Raw genomic sequence first — 13,517 nt, forward strand, 5'->3', positions numbered from 1 at the left:
GAGCAGCCAAAAATCACAATGTAAAAACGACACCATAGGAATTCAGTGGGTCAGACTGAGGGCATTTCTTTGTGATCCTCTACTCTCTTAATCCACAGTGTATACAGATAGTGTTTATACTCTTTACTTATACAGGTTAGTCTCCTTGAGATCAAATCTCTTTTTCACGAGACTGTATACAGAGAGAGACAGGTTTTCTATTGAACTTTACATAATCCGTCGCAGCCTAGTCCCAGAGGAATGCTAACAGTCTGCCTCTTTCTCTTTCTTCCCTCTTCCTCTCTTTTTAGTCTATTTTGGAGCAGATGGGTTCCGGCTAAAGATTGAGAGGAGAATTTTAGTGGCCGGAGCTTTCAGGGAAAAGACAAGCCCTGGAATCATTAGGATTGATTTCCCATCACTCACACACGAACACGAGCGAGGGAGAAAGAAAAGGAGAGAGAGGGAGGCGCAAGAGAAAAAAAGGGCACCAGAAGAGGAAAGTGATAACTGTTAGAGGGGACGTTGGCAGGTCACCTTTAGTGTCAACAAGGCTGTGTGGGTGCCAGGGGAAGGGAACAGTGGGGAATGAGTGACACCAGGTCTGTCACACTCCACTGGAGATACCCATCTCTGACACATCTGCTGATGCTGCTGTTACCATCGGCCAGCTGCTACAGGGAAATGTGCCCCTACCTAATGTCGCTCTCTCATACTCTTCCTGTCCACCCCTACCTCTCTTGCGCTCTCTCTTTCTTACTTCCCTCTCTTCCTTTCTTTAAAGCCGTTTGCATCTTCCCCCTCTCAAAGCCTTCAGTATTGAATAGCCGTCCAGTATCTCCTTACCCCGATGCTGCTGATCTCTGATCCCAGAACAGGCCTCTCGGTAGAGGAAGACTCTGACCTGGTTTTAGACAGCTTCACCCGCTCTGCCACCTAGCAACAAGACAACACACTTAATATATTACTAGGAATTACTGATAAAAAGTGCTTGGCCCCTAAAATAAATAAATGTAGGGGTTGTACTGGATCTGTATGGAATCAAACTCTAATGTATTGAATTCCTTCTGAGGGTCAATGTCAAGGACACACACACAGGAAAGTGGAAGAGCAAAATGGTTGATCAGACTGACTCTTTGATAACGATTGTCCCTCTCTGGCTGGACTAGCTCAAGGCTAGTACACAGATTAGTGTGTGTGTGTGCATGTGTGTGTTTGTGTCATTCAAGAAATAGTACACAGTACAATAAGAGAGAAAAGAGAGATGGAGAACATTCCAGAGGAGAGTTCAGAATATCCCCACAGAGTGTGTGTGTCCCTCATACGAATGTACATCATCCCATTGTTCCAATTTCATTACTCCATCATTCCAGTACTTTGGCAAGCATAATATACGTGTTTTGTACCTTACTATGCATGACATAGCGTGTGTGTGTGTGGGCATTCTACCTTGGCCACAGGTATATCGTTACTGCTGCTGCTGGTGCTGAGTTCCCCAGTGCTGGGGTTGATGGGGCGGGAGGCGGGGGTGAGACGCCCAGGGCTGGACGGGCCTGCAGGCTGGGAGCTCTGGAGACGTGTCTGCAGCTCTCGCACCTGGGGAAAAGACACCATAGAGAAACCGTATATCACTATTTTATTGTGAATGTGTTCTATTTAATTCTATGGGACACACAGACACACAGGCTGAGGTCCATGGGCGCAGACCTGCTGAGAACACACACACACACCTGCTTATAAACTCATCATACAGACGACTTACAAAAGGACTCAGTTTGTTGCTACTTAACCCACTTCTTGCTCCAGTTTGAGACAATGTGAGGATCCATCTGATCTCTTCAGTGCAGTGGGCAAAGGCAGGAATTCTGGGACAGTGATGATGCAGAGGAAACAGGGTACTTGAGTCGCTCCACTGCTGACAGGCTTCTTCTCTCGCTCTATATTAAGCATCAGAGAACTCATGGAAAGACTTGCCAGGTCTTGCAATGAATTTGTATGCCAGCTTGGATTTGTCAGCATTATGCTTGCAGCTAGTGTACAAAATACATATGCTGTTTAATTGTTGTTATCTCTTCACAACACTACAGCCGTTTAGGCCCTAGGTGTGTGTGCGTGCCTACGTACACGCTTGTATGTTGGGTGTGTGTATGTGTGTGTGTTGGAGGGAGAGAGCTTCCTCTGCCAGAAAAAGTGTGGAAAGGAACATTAGTTTGAACGCTGGCCCACGAAAATATAAACAATGAAGATACAACGGCCCTTTGTGCTTTACACAGCACCCATTGTACAGACAGAGAGGAAATATATGGAAGTATAAATCATTGATGTCACAAACATACCACACAGAGTCAGCTACTGGCATGTGCTGTTAGCAGAACTGGATATAGCTGCATACACAGACATGTCAAGATGCCTAAATCATGTTAGCTACCTGCATGTTTTCAATAATATGGCCAATCCTTTACATTGTATACATACATGTGGCAAAATAGAAAAAGGTACAGTATATCTACATCATTGTAACTATCTGTACAAACATCAGTACATGTATATAAAAAAAATATATAACATCAGTACATGTATATAAAATATATATATAACATCAGTACATATTAAGTATTCAGACCCCTCGACTTTTTCCACATTTTGTAGCGTTACAGCTTTATTCTAACATTGATTAAATCATTTTTTCCCGTCTACACACAATACCCCATAATGACAAAGCAAAAACAAGTTATTATAGATTTTTCCAAAATGTATTAAAAATACAAAACTGAAATATCAAGTATTCAGACCCTTTCAGTACTTTGTTGAAGCACCTTTGGCAGCGATTACAGCCTTGAGGCTTCTTGGGTATGACGCTACAAGCTTGGTACACCTGTATTTGGAGAGTTTTCTGCAGATCCTCTCAGGCTCTGTCAGGTTCGATGGGGAGCGTCGCTGCACAGCTATTTTCAGTTCTCTCCAGAGATGTTCGAGCAGGTTCAAGTCCAGGCTCTGGCTGGGCCACTCGAGGACATTCAGAGACTTGTCCCGAAGCCACTCCTGCATTGTCTTGGCTGTGTGCTTAGGGTCGTTGTTCTGTTGGAAGGTGAACCTTCGACCCAGTCTGAGGTCCTGAGCTCTCTGGAGCAGTTTTTCATCAAGGTTCTCTCTGTACTTTGCTTCGTCCATCTTTCCCTCGATCCTGATAAGTCTCCCAGTCCCGGCCGCTGAAAAACATCCACACAGCATGATGCTGCCACCACCTTGCTTTACCATAGGTATGGTGCCAGGTTTCCACCAGACGTGACGCTTGGCATTCAGGCCAAAGAGTCTTGTTTCTCATGGTCTGAGAGTCCTTTAGGTGCCTTTTGGCAAACTCCATTTGGGCTGTCATGTGCCTTTTTTTGAGGAGTGGCTTCCATCTGGCCATTTTAACAACGGCCTGATTGGTGGAGTGCTGCAGAGATGGTTGTCCTTCTCGAAGGTTCTCCCATCGCCACAGAGTAACTCTGGAGCTCTGTCAGAGTGACCATTGGGTTCTTGGTCACCTCCCTTCTCCCCCGATTGCTCAGTTTGGCTGGGCGGCCAGCTCTAGGAAGAGTCTTGGTGGTTCCAAACTTGTTCCATTTAAGAATGAGATAGAGGCCACTGTATTCTTGGGGACCTTCAATGCTTCGACACAATCCTGTCTTGGAGCTCTACGGACAATTCCTTCGATCTCATGGCTTGGTTTTTGCTCTGACATGCACTGCCAACTGTGGGACCTAATATAGACAGGTGTGTGCCTTTCCAAATCATGTCCAATCAATTGAATTACCACAAATGGACTTCAATCAAGTTGTAGAAACATCAAGGATGATCAATGGAAACAGGATGCACCTGAGCTCAATTTCAAGTGTCATAGCAAAGGGTCTGAATACGTATGTAAATAAAGTATGTATTTTTTTAAACCTTAAATTTAACTAGGCAAGTCAGTTAAGAACAAATTCTTATTTACAATGACCGACGACGCTGGGCCAATTGTGCGCCGCCCTATGGTACTCCAAATCACAGCCTGATGTGATACAGCCTGTTTAGTATTTTTTATACATTTGTAAACATGTCTAAAACCTGTTTTTGCTTTGTCATTATGGGGTATTGTGTGGCGATTGGAAAATGATTGATTTACATAATTTTAGCTTAAGGCTGTAACGTAACAAAATGTGGGAAAAGTCAAGGGGTCTGAATACTTTCTGAATGCACTGTATGCTACCCGGCCATACGCAGGTGTGGTTTGGTGTGTAAATCAGGCTTCCTCTAGAGCCAGACATAATGGTCTGGAAAACAGATGAGGCGATAAGCCTGCCTCTGACTCCGTCAGTGATTTTCCCCACCTCTATTTCACAGGGACGTCAGGAAAGAGGAGACAGGATGAATTTCAGAGAGAGAAGACAGAAAGGGAGGGACAGGCAGAGACAGAATAGAAGAGAGAGTGACCGAAGAAGACTGATAGTGTAGCAGAGAGATACTGGGAGAGAAGGTGGGGTGGGTAGATGGGGAGGGAGAGAGTGACAGAGAGAGAGGGAGTGAAGGAACATAGGGTGGGAGAGAGAGAGCGTGCAGAAGAGAGAGCGAGAGCGTACTTGGCCATGACTTTGAACACTGCGGTTTTTCCTGCTCTCCTCTCCTGCCAAACTCCCTTGGAGCCGTGGGTCTAAAAAAGCCAACATGGCTGCCATGTGCTGCCAAAGGACACAAAGAGGACTGTGACTGTACCATCATGAACCAGTCCCCTGGCCAGCTGCCTCCCTCATGATCCCCAAGAAAAGAAATGGCAAAGAAAATGATAGGTTCTGTTCAGTTCTGGCCAGTAATTATGTAATCGAGGACTTCCGTGTAATTTCCTGGTTTCAAAAGGAACTACGACTGTGACACTCTGCCTGAGGGAGTGAACAGGTTTGACTCACATGCACATCTGTCCAGGACAGGTCTTGAATTCAACAGATCTTTAAAAAGACTTATGTTCCACTGTATTTTACCACCGGCAGTGGTTGATTCCTACATATCTGTGAGTCGTATTATGAGTGGAAAGAATTGTAAAAGCTTAGAATGCTTACAATGACCTGACAATATAGAGGTCTGTATCTGACCTCAAAAATCAAGCTATTAATAACATAAGAATAGTTTATTTTGTATCGTAAACAAACTGCTGACGCAGAGGAATTATGTGGACGAGACACATACAGTACCGTTACTAGAAAAGTAAAATATGCTTACTACCAAAGTAAATACCTCTCCTTCAATGGAGGGTAAAACCCTAAGGAAGGGAAGTTAAGATAGTCTCCGGACCTTGACACTCAAATTAGGTTGAATCCATCTTTTAAACGCTGAGCCGGAGGACACGGGCCCCCAAGGATGCGCCGATGTGTGCGTAGGAAATCCTTTCAAGGAGCCTTGCATAGAAACAGCAATGCAATGCATTTGTCCAATTAGTCGGCAAAATGGACAGATTTCATTAGAGGAAAGAGGAGGAGAGAGAGGAACGAGCGCGCTGAGCTGGAGTGATTCTTCTGCTGCGTCTGAGTCTCCTTTCTCAAGGCAAACAGAATCCGTGAGGTTGGTTAGCAGGACTGGTCCGACTGACTGTTTTCGCTTGATGCATCTCACGGTCTAATTGGGTCTTTCTATAAATAAATGGGGCCATTGGGAGAAAATGATTTGAAACAAAAATAAGGATTTTCATGCAGTTCCATATGTGTACTTAAAAGAAACTGAGCCATAACTTCACCTATACAACATCATAGGCCTAGGATTACACATCATTTAAGCAGGGTTCATACAGACATTGGCAAATCAAATTCAAGGACTTTCAGGGACCTTTTCCAAGCACTTAATTATAATTTTCAAAGACCTCAATGTCATACAATTGTATAATTTATATAATTGTACATATAGGGCCTAATATAGAACCCCCCCATCACCCTAAAAGCATGCAACAATTGTCAAAAAAAGTAGCCCATTACCACTAAGAATAGTGCATTTTTTAGGCCTTACCAATGCCTTGATATTGAAATTATTATTGCAGTCTAAAATATGTGAAATAATGTGGACATTGCCTGACTAAATAGATTGGATGCATGGAGATTTTTCTGTAGCCTATGTGGCAATCGCAGGCGCACGTAATAAAGCCATGACTCTAGCATTAATCTCACCATTTGAATCTCACCATTGCTGTTTTTTTAATGAGGAAGTGACCAAAAACCAGGTTCCTTTTTTAATGGAAGGATTTGTATGGAAAGCCAAGTTGAAGCCAACATTAGATGTTGTCGTCCTCATAATAACCTCACCTGGTTTTACTGCAACAGAGTAGCGCAACACCCTTCATATGAAGTAGCAGTAAACAAACAAAAGCGGCCACATCAAAACTGAAAACAACCGATACATTTAAGGGTGTAGGAGAATTTATAAAATTGGCTACAATAATTACAATAACTTTTTAAGCACCAAAATTGAGGAAATGTCAGATTTTCAAGCAAGCCTATTCCAGTACTTGAATTTCTGAGCTCTAAATTCAAGTAGGCTACTTCAAGCCCCTTGTATTGTTTAAAATTGCAGGTCTAACATGGAAAACTAAAAGTATTTGTTGTTATATTTCATTACCAGATCATATTGTGAATAAGCTAGTGATGGGCATTCCGGCTCAGCTCACCAAAAAGAGACGGCTCTTTTGGCTCCCAAACGGCTCTTTAAAAAAAATATGTTTTGTATATTTTCAAGTCAAACAGTTTGCGATAGTTTGACTACGATTGGTGTTAAAACAATTCTAATTAAATTATTAAATGAAATCATACTCATACTCTCTTTAAAAATGCATTGGTTTGCTATGAAAAAGAATGCTATTAAACATTTGCATTTAAAGTATAACTTTTTGATGTATATAAACAAAGTGCATATAAATCTAACAATTCAAAACTAATACAATCTGAACAGCATAATAGAATATTGCACCATATCAAAGAAAAATAAATAAATGTGCAAAACTGCAGCATCCCACTTAAAACATTAAACTGGTCCCTCTTTTCTCTCTCTTCTTCATTGCCATGTTATAACTAGCAGCACATAGCAATGCTGACCATATTTTGCTTTTATGAGAGATTAGCATTCAGAAATGCAAGCTGCCTCACTTGAGGCGCTGATGCGGTTTCTTCACTCAGTAATTGTTTGTCCCGTTTTTGAGAAGACCCTCTCAGAGGGAACGGATGTGGCCACTATGCAGTCTCCTGGTCATGACTTTAGTAAGCCGTGGGTAGACGGAGGCCTTGTTCTTCCACCAGCTCAGAGGATCTGCTCCTCCAAATAGGATCAGACCTCCATTACGGCATCTGCTGAGGGATTCTTTCGTGCTGCATCCCCAGTTGCTCTCTCATCAGACATTTGTGGCACTACTGCTGGTGTTTCTGCTCCATCTGATCCCTCTTCTTCCTATTGCCCTGGTGCCTGAGCCAGCTGACTGCTGGGGCTGTCCCTCCCTGCTGCTGAGGTTATTCTTTGAAGAGCCTCATCAATCGCTCTGGCATCACTGAAGGCTAACTAAAACCTGGGGTCAAGTGCAGCGGTTTCTGATACCACGTGATTATATTCCATTCTGTGGAACTTTCTGTCCATTGATGAACATAGGGTGTCCATCAACTCGGTCACGTCCTGTGGTTACATTTGCTTCTCTCTGGCGGCTGGCTGTGATTCGCTGCAGACCCTTACACAGGAGTATCATTTTTGAGGCTGTCGCATAGCTGAAAAGAGAGAACAGTAACTTATTAGTTCAGGTTCATGTTTTGTCTACTGATTCTCATCTACTGCTCATACTTATATATAATACTGGATTACGTAATGATGTAGTAATAACTGCTTACTGTACCTCTTCACTGATCTCCACAGTGACCTGCTCAAAGGGTTCCAGGACTCTGCAGACCTCCTCCACCACCTCCCATTCCTCTTGGGTCAGAGCATCAACAGGTGCATTGACAATGGCCAGGGTAGAGATGATGGCATCCTTTGACTCAAGAAACCGCTTCAACATATAAAATGTTGAATTCCACCTTGTAGTGCAGTCTTGTTTAGGCCTCAGCTCAGGCATCCCCATCTGGCGTTGTGTAGACTTTCGTTTTTCAGCACCTACTGTGCTCCTGTGGAAGTATTCCACAGCTGCTTTCGCTTTGTCACAGTGGGCTTCATCACCTTCAGAGCATCTCTTACAACCAAGTTGATTGTGTGGGCAAGACATGGATGATGGGTCCATTTGAACATTTTCATGGCTTTGGTTATGTTAGCTGCATTGTCGCTAACACAACAGACCACTTTTCCAGCTACTTGCCATTCTCTGGCCACTCAACAGTTCCTCTGCCAAGTTCTCTGAGGTGTGTCTGTCGCTGAACTCAAAGCAGTCCAGAAGACAGCTAGACATCGTAAAATCTTCAATGAAGTGACATGTAACTGACATGTAAGAAGTGGTTACCCTTGATGTCCAGCAGTCAGTGGTAAGGCAAACTGCAGTGCTTTTTGGACTTTTTCCTGCACTGAAGCCTGTGTTCTCTCGTACAGTTGTGGAATAAGTGATTTTGAAAGGGTTTTCCTGCTTGGAATTGTGTACATTGGATTTAGACTATTGCTATAATTTCTCAAATTTGGCCTTGTTTTGCTACAGACATAGACTTTGGCATAAACTGGTCCATAGAAGACTGCGTTGCTGTGGGTTGAGGAGTAGGCCTACTTGACTGAGTGGATACATCTCCACGTGTGGAGGTGCTGGCTCCACCACTATCACTAGCAGGCCCGCTAGTTTCTCCAAGCTCCGCTACAGCTAGCTTCACAGTTGGGTGCACAGTTTGCATATGCCGGTGTAGGTTGTGCGTAGAACCGGCATTATATGAGATTTTGTTTTGGCAAATTCTACACTGTTCTCTAACATTGTGTACATTATTAAAATGCATCCAAATGTTACTGTGCTTCCGACTCATTTTCCAGCTTTTGTTTTCACAGCGGTCCTTCCTCTCTCTCCTCGGCTGCTAAGTGTGTGACTGTGAGTGAGTTGGCTCGGCCCTCCCTCACGCACCTTTGGTTCATTGGTTGACACTGCGTGTCTGATTGACAGGAACAACAGGTGAGGCTGTTAGTCTGAGCAGACAGTCAGAATGAATGTGTGTGTGCTTGAGCATTTAGGCCTATATTATTTTATTTATTTTTTCGTCATTTGAATTAGTTAATTCTATTCATTTAAATCTTTTGATTATTCATATCTTAATTTTTTATAAATATATTTGGCTCTTCTGATAAGCACGACCCATCACTAGAATAAACCCACTAGGCTATGTCATTTGTTGTCATTATATTCAGAATAATTAATAGGAATAGGGTGTTGCGCGATAGTCTATCCTACACAAAACCATCTGAAGACATGAACTCATTACCTTGAAGCGTTCTCTGTTAAATCTAACGAGCCTGCTGTAAATCAAGCAGACAACAGATGTTCAACATCAATTCGCTAGGGATATTATATTGAACAAAAATATGAACACAACATGCAACAATTTCAAAGATTTTACTGAATTACAGTTTATATAAGGAAATCAGTCAATTTAAATGAATTAATTAGGTCCTAATCTATGGATTTCACATGACTGGGCAGGGGTGGGCCTGGTAAGGCATAAGCCCACCCACTTGTCAGCCAGGCCAACCCACTAGGGAGCCAGGCCCAGCCGATCAGAATGAGTTTTTCTTCACAAAAGGGCTTTATTAAAAGGCAGAAATACTCCTCAACACAGCATTGTGTTGTGTGACAAAACTGCACATTTTAAAGTGGCCTTTTATTGTCCCCAGCATAAGGTACACCTGTGTAATGATAATGCTGTTTAATCAGCTTCTTGATATGCCACACCTGTCAGGTGGATGGATTATCTTAGCAAAGGAGAAATCCTCACTAACAGGGATAAACAAATTTGTGCACAACAAATACGCTTTGTGCGTATGGAAAACTGGGATTTTTTATTTCAGCTCATGAAACATGGGACTAACACTTTACATGTTGCATTTATATTTTTCTTCAGTGTAGATCCAGGCACAACTGTATTCACCGGTGTGAGACACCAAAAAATTCTGGACATTCCTCGCAATCAACTTTTTTCCAGCACTTGGGCTGTTGTTGCATCGCATGCGTTATCACAACAGCTGTTCATCACTTGACTGTCATTGGGAAAATTCCTTCCTGGATCAGAAGATGTGTGAAAATATCACGGCGTAACCAATCAGCTGGACACCAAATGCACATCCAACAAGTATTATGTATAATTATATAAAGAACCACATTAATGACCGTATCGATTTAGGTTAAGTATGTGAATCTTTCGGTTAGAAGCATTCAATTTTGCAATGCATACATTATTTTGTATTTGTGTGCCCATGAAAACATGTTAAAACATGCTAAGGAGACACGAAATGTTATGTAGTTACACTACATTTCTGAACCTCTATACAAAAACACTGTCTGACAGCTAGATATGGGATTCTTACAGGGTTCAAGCGATCTGAACCTCTATACAAAAACACTGTCTGACAGCTAGATATGGGATTCTTACAAATGACAATTTACACTGCCATACATTTTACATTTTAGTCATTTAGCAGACGCTATTATCCAGAGCGACTTACAGTTGGTGCATTAATTTTAAGATAGCTAGGTGGGACAACCACATATCACAGGAATAGAAAGAAATCTCAATAACGTAGCTATCAGTAGAGTTAGAGCTAGAAAGAGGGGTTGGGGGAAGAGGATTATTTAAGATACTGTTTGAAGAGGTAGTGTTTCAGATGCTTTCGGAAGACAGGCAGGGACTCTGCTGTCCTTCAGAGGGAAGCTGGTTCCACCATTGGGGTGCCAGGACAGAGAAGAGCTTGGACTGGGCTAGGCGGGAGCTGCCCACCCGTAGGGGTGGAAGGGACGAGAGACTTGAAATGGCAGAACGGAGTGCTTGGGTTGGGGTGTAGGGATTGAAAATAGGCTGAAGGTAGGGAGGGGCAGTTCCTCTAGCTGTTCCGTAAGCACCATGGTCTTGTAGCGGATGCAAGCTTCGACTGGAAGCCAGTGGAGTGTGTGGAGGAGCGGGGTGACATGAGAGAACTTGCAGGGGTTTGATGGCACAAGCAGGGAGCCCAGACAAAAGCAAGTTGCAGTAGTCCAGATGGGAGAGGACAAGTGCCTGGATTAGGACCTGTGCTGCTTCCTGTGTGGGATAGGGTCGTACTCTACGGATGTTGTAGCGCACGAACCTGCAGGAGCGGGTCACTGCTTTGATGTTTGCAGAGAACGACAGGGTCACACCAAGGTTCTTTGCACTCTGGGAGGGTGACAATGCGGAGTTGTCAACCGTAATGGAGAGGTCTTTGAGTGGGCAGGCCTTCCCCGGGACGAAGAGCAGCTCCGTCCTGTCGAGGTTGAGCTTGAGTTGGTCGGCCAACATTTAAGTTGAAATATCTGCCAGGCACGCAGAGCGACGTGTCGCCACCTGGGTGTCAGCAGGGGGGGAGGAGAAAAGTAGTTGAGTGTCATCCGCATAGCAATGATAGGAGAGATCATGTGAGGATATGACAGAGCTGAGTGACTTGGTGCATAGAGAGAAGAGGGACTAGAACCTAGCCCTGGGGGACACCAGTAGTGTGAGCATGTCGTGCAGACACAGATCCTCTCCACGTCACCTGGTAGGAGCGGCCTGCCAGCTAGGATGCAATCCAAGAATGTGCAGAGCCTGAGACGCCCAGCTCTGAGAAGGTGGAGAGGAGGATCTGATGGTTCAGTGTCGAAGGCAGTGGATAGATCTAAGAGGATGAGAACTGAAGAGAGAGTCAGCTTTGGCAGTGCGGAGAGCCTCTGACACAGAGAAGAGAACTCTCGGTTGTGTGACCCGTCTTGAAGTCTGACTGGTTAGGGCCAAGAAGATCGTTCTGAGAGAGATAATGAGACATTTTATCAGAGACAGCACTCTCAAGTGTTTGGTAAAGAAAAGAAAGGATGGATGGATACAGGTCTATAGTTTTTGAAATCAGATGAGTTGAGTGTCGGGAGAAACTCGGGCCATTTTGAAGTCAGAGGAGATGCAGCCAGTGGTCAGGGAAGAGTTGATGAGGGAAGTGAGGAATTGGAGAAGGTCTCCAGAGATGGTCTGGAGAAGGGGATGGGGTCAAGCTGCTAGGTTGTCGGGCGGCCAGACCTCAATAGTTGCCGGATGGTATCTGGAGAGAGAGGGGAGAAAGAGGTCAAAGCGTAGGGTAGTTCTGTGTGAATGAGACCAGTGGACTCAATAGGCTGAGTGAATGAGTAGCTGATGTCGTCAACCTTTTCTTTAAAGTGTTTGACAAAGTCATCTGCAGAGAGGGAGGAGGGAGGGGTGGAAAATAGTTTCCTACAGTTAAAGGCAGAAGCTTGACATTTAGAGTGATAGAAAGTGGCTTTAGTAGCAGATATAGAGGAAGAGATGGTAAAGCGGAGGGAGTGAAAGGATGATAGGTCCTCCGGAAGTTAAGTTTTCCTAAATTTTCGCTCAGCTGCCCACAGCCGTGCTCTGTAAGCTCGCAATGAGTCACTCAGCCACGGAGAAGGAGGGGAGGGCTGAGACGGCCGGGAGGAAAGTGCGAGTCATAGGATGTGGAAAGGGAGGAGTAGGGTGGACAAGGCAGAATCAGGAGACAGGATGGAGAAGGATTGGGAGAGAGAGAGCGAAGATTGCGATGGCGCATGACCATCAGGGTAGGGGCTGAGTGGCTAGGGTAGGAGGAAAGGGAGACAGAAAAGGAAACAAAGTAGTGATCAGAGACCTGGAGTAGGGTTGCAGTGAGATTAGTAGGATAACATTCTCTAGTAAAGATGATGTCAAGCATATTGCCTACCTTGTGAGTTGTTGGGGATTGGGTAAGGGTGAAGTCAAAAGAGACAAGGAGGGGAAAGAGAGAGTTGGAAAGAAACGAGTTGAAGGCAGACGTTGGGAGGTTGAAGTTGCCAAGTACGAAGAGCGGTGAGCCATCATCAGGAAATTAGCTTATCAAGGTGTCAAGCACACTGAGGAACTCTCCAAGGGCACCTGGTGGGCAATACATGACAATAATGTTAAGCTTGAGTGGACAAGTGACAGCATGAAATTCAAATGAGGAGATGGGGTGATCCATATCTCCGTCAGGGCCAAAAAGGCAAGGGACTGAAGGGCAGCATAGGCTGAGATGAACTCGGCGTTCTTGACCCAAGATCGGCAGTTCCAAACGCTGCCAGAGATCAGAAATTCCACGAGTTGTACGCGCAGGGTACACTAAACTAGAAGGGTTGCAGCCAAGGGGTGGGGGAGAGTCTGTGAAGCCTACAGGGAGAGGTGCAAACAGGTATAGAAAACACACACACAGTTGATAAAGCTACAAAAGAGCAAAATGAGACCATCTATAAATAACTAGGTAAGATACTCAAGTGAGAGAGTGGTGTGGAGCCTTCCTCTCTTTCCTTCCTCGAACAACTCGGTAGAACAGTCTTTGTTTCGGCAACGGTC

General features: G+C 44.2%; 1 protein-coding gene across 6 annotated transcripts in view; it reads right to left on the reverse strand.

The window, feature by feature from the left end:
- LOC106565572 (colorectal mutant cancer protein) overlaps positions 1-13,517 on the reverse strand; it is a 140,205-nt gene that overhangs the window by 29,327 nt on the left and 97,361 nt on the right. For all 6 annotated transcript variants that reach the window (XM_014132856.3, XM_014132848.3, XM_082955340.1 and 3 more), the window contains 2 exons: positions 1,429-1,575; positions 826-915 (listed from right to left, as the gene is read on the reverse strand). In XM_014132856.3, the coding sequence (XP_013988331.1) occupies positions 826-915; positions 1,429-1,575 (237 nt within the window). The remainder of the gene's footprint in view (positions 1-825; positions 916-1,428; positions 1,576-13,517) is intronic.

Source organism: Salmo salar, chromosome 01 (genome assembly GCF_965601325.2).
Source record: "Salmo salar chromosome 01, fSalSal1, whole genome shotgun sequence".
NCBI classification, from domain to species: domain Eukaryota; kingdom Metazoa; phylum Chordata; class Actinopteri; order Salmoniformes; family Salmonidae; genus Salmo; species Salmo salar.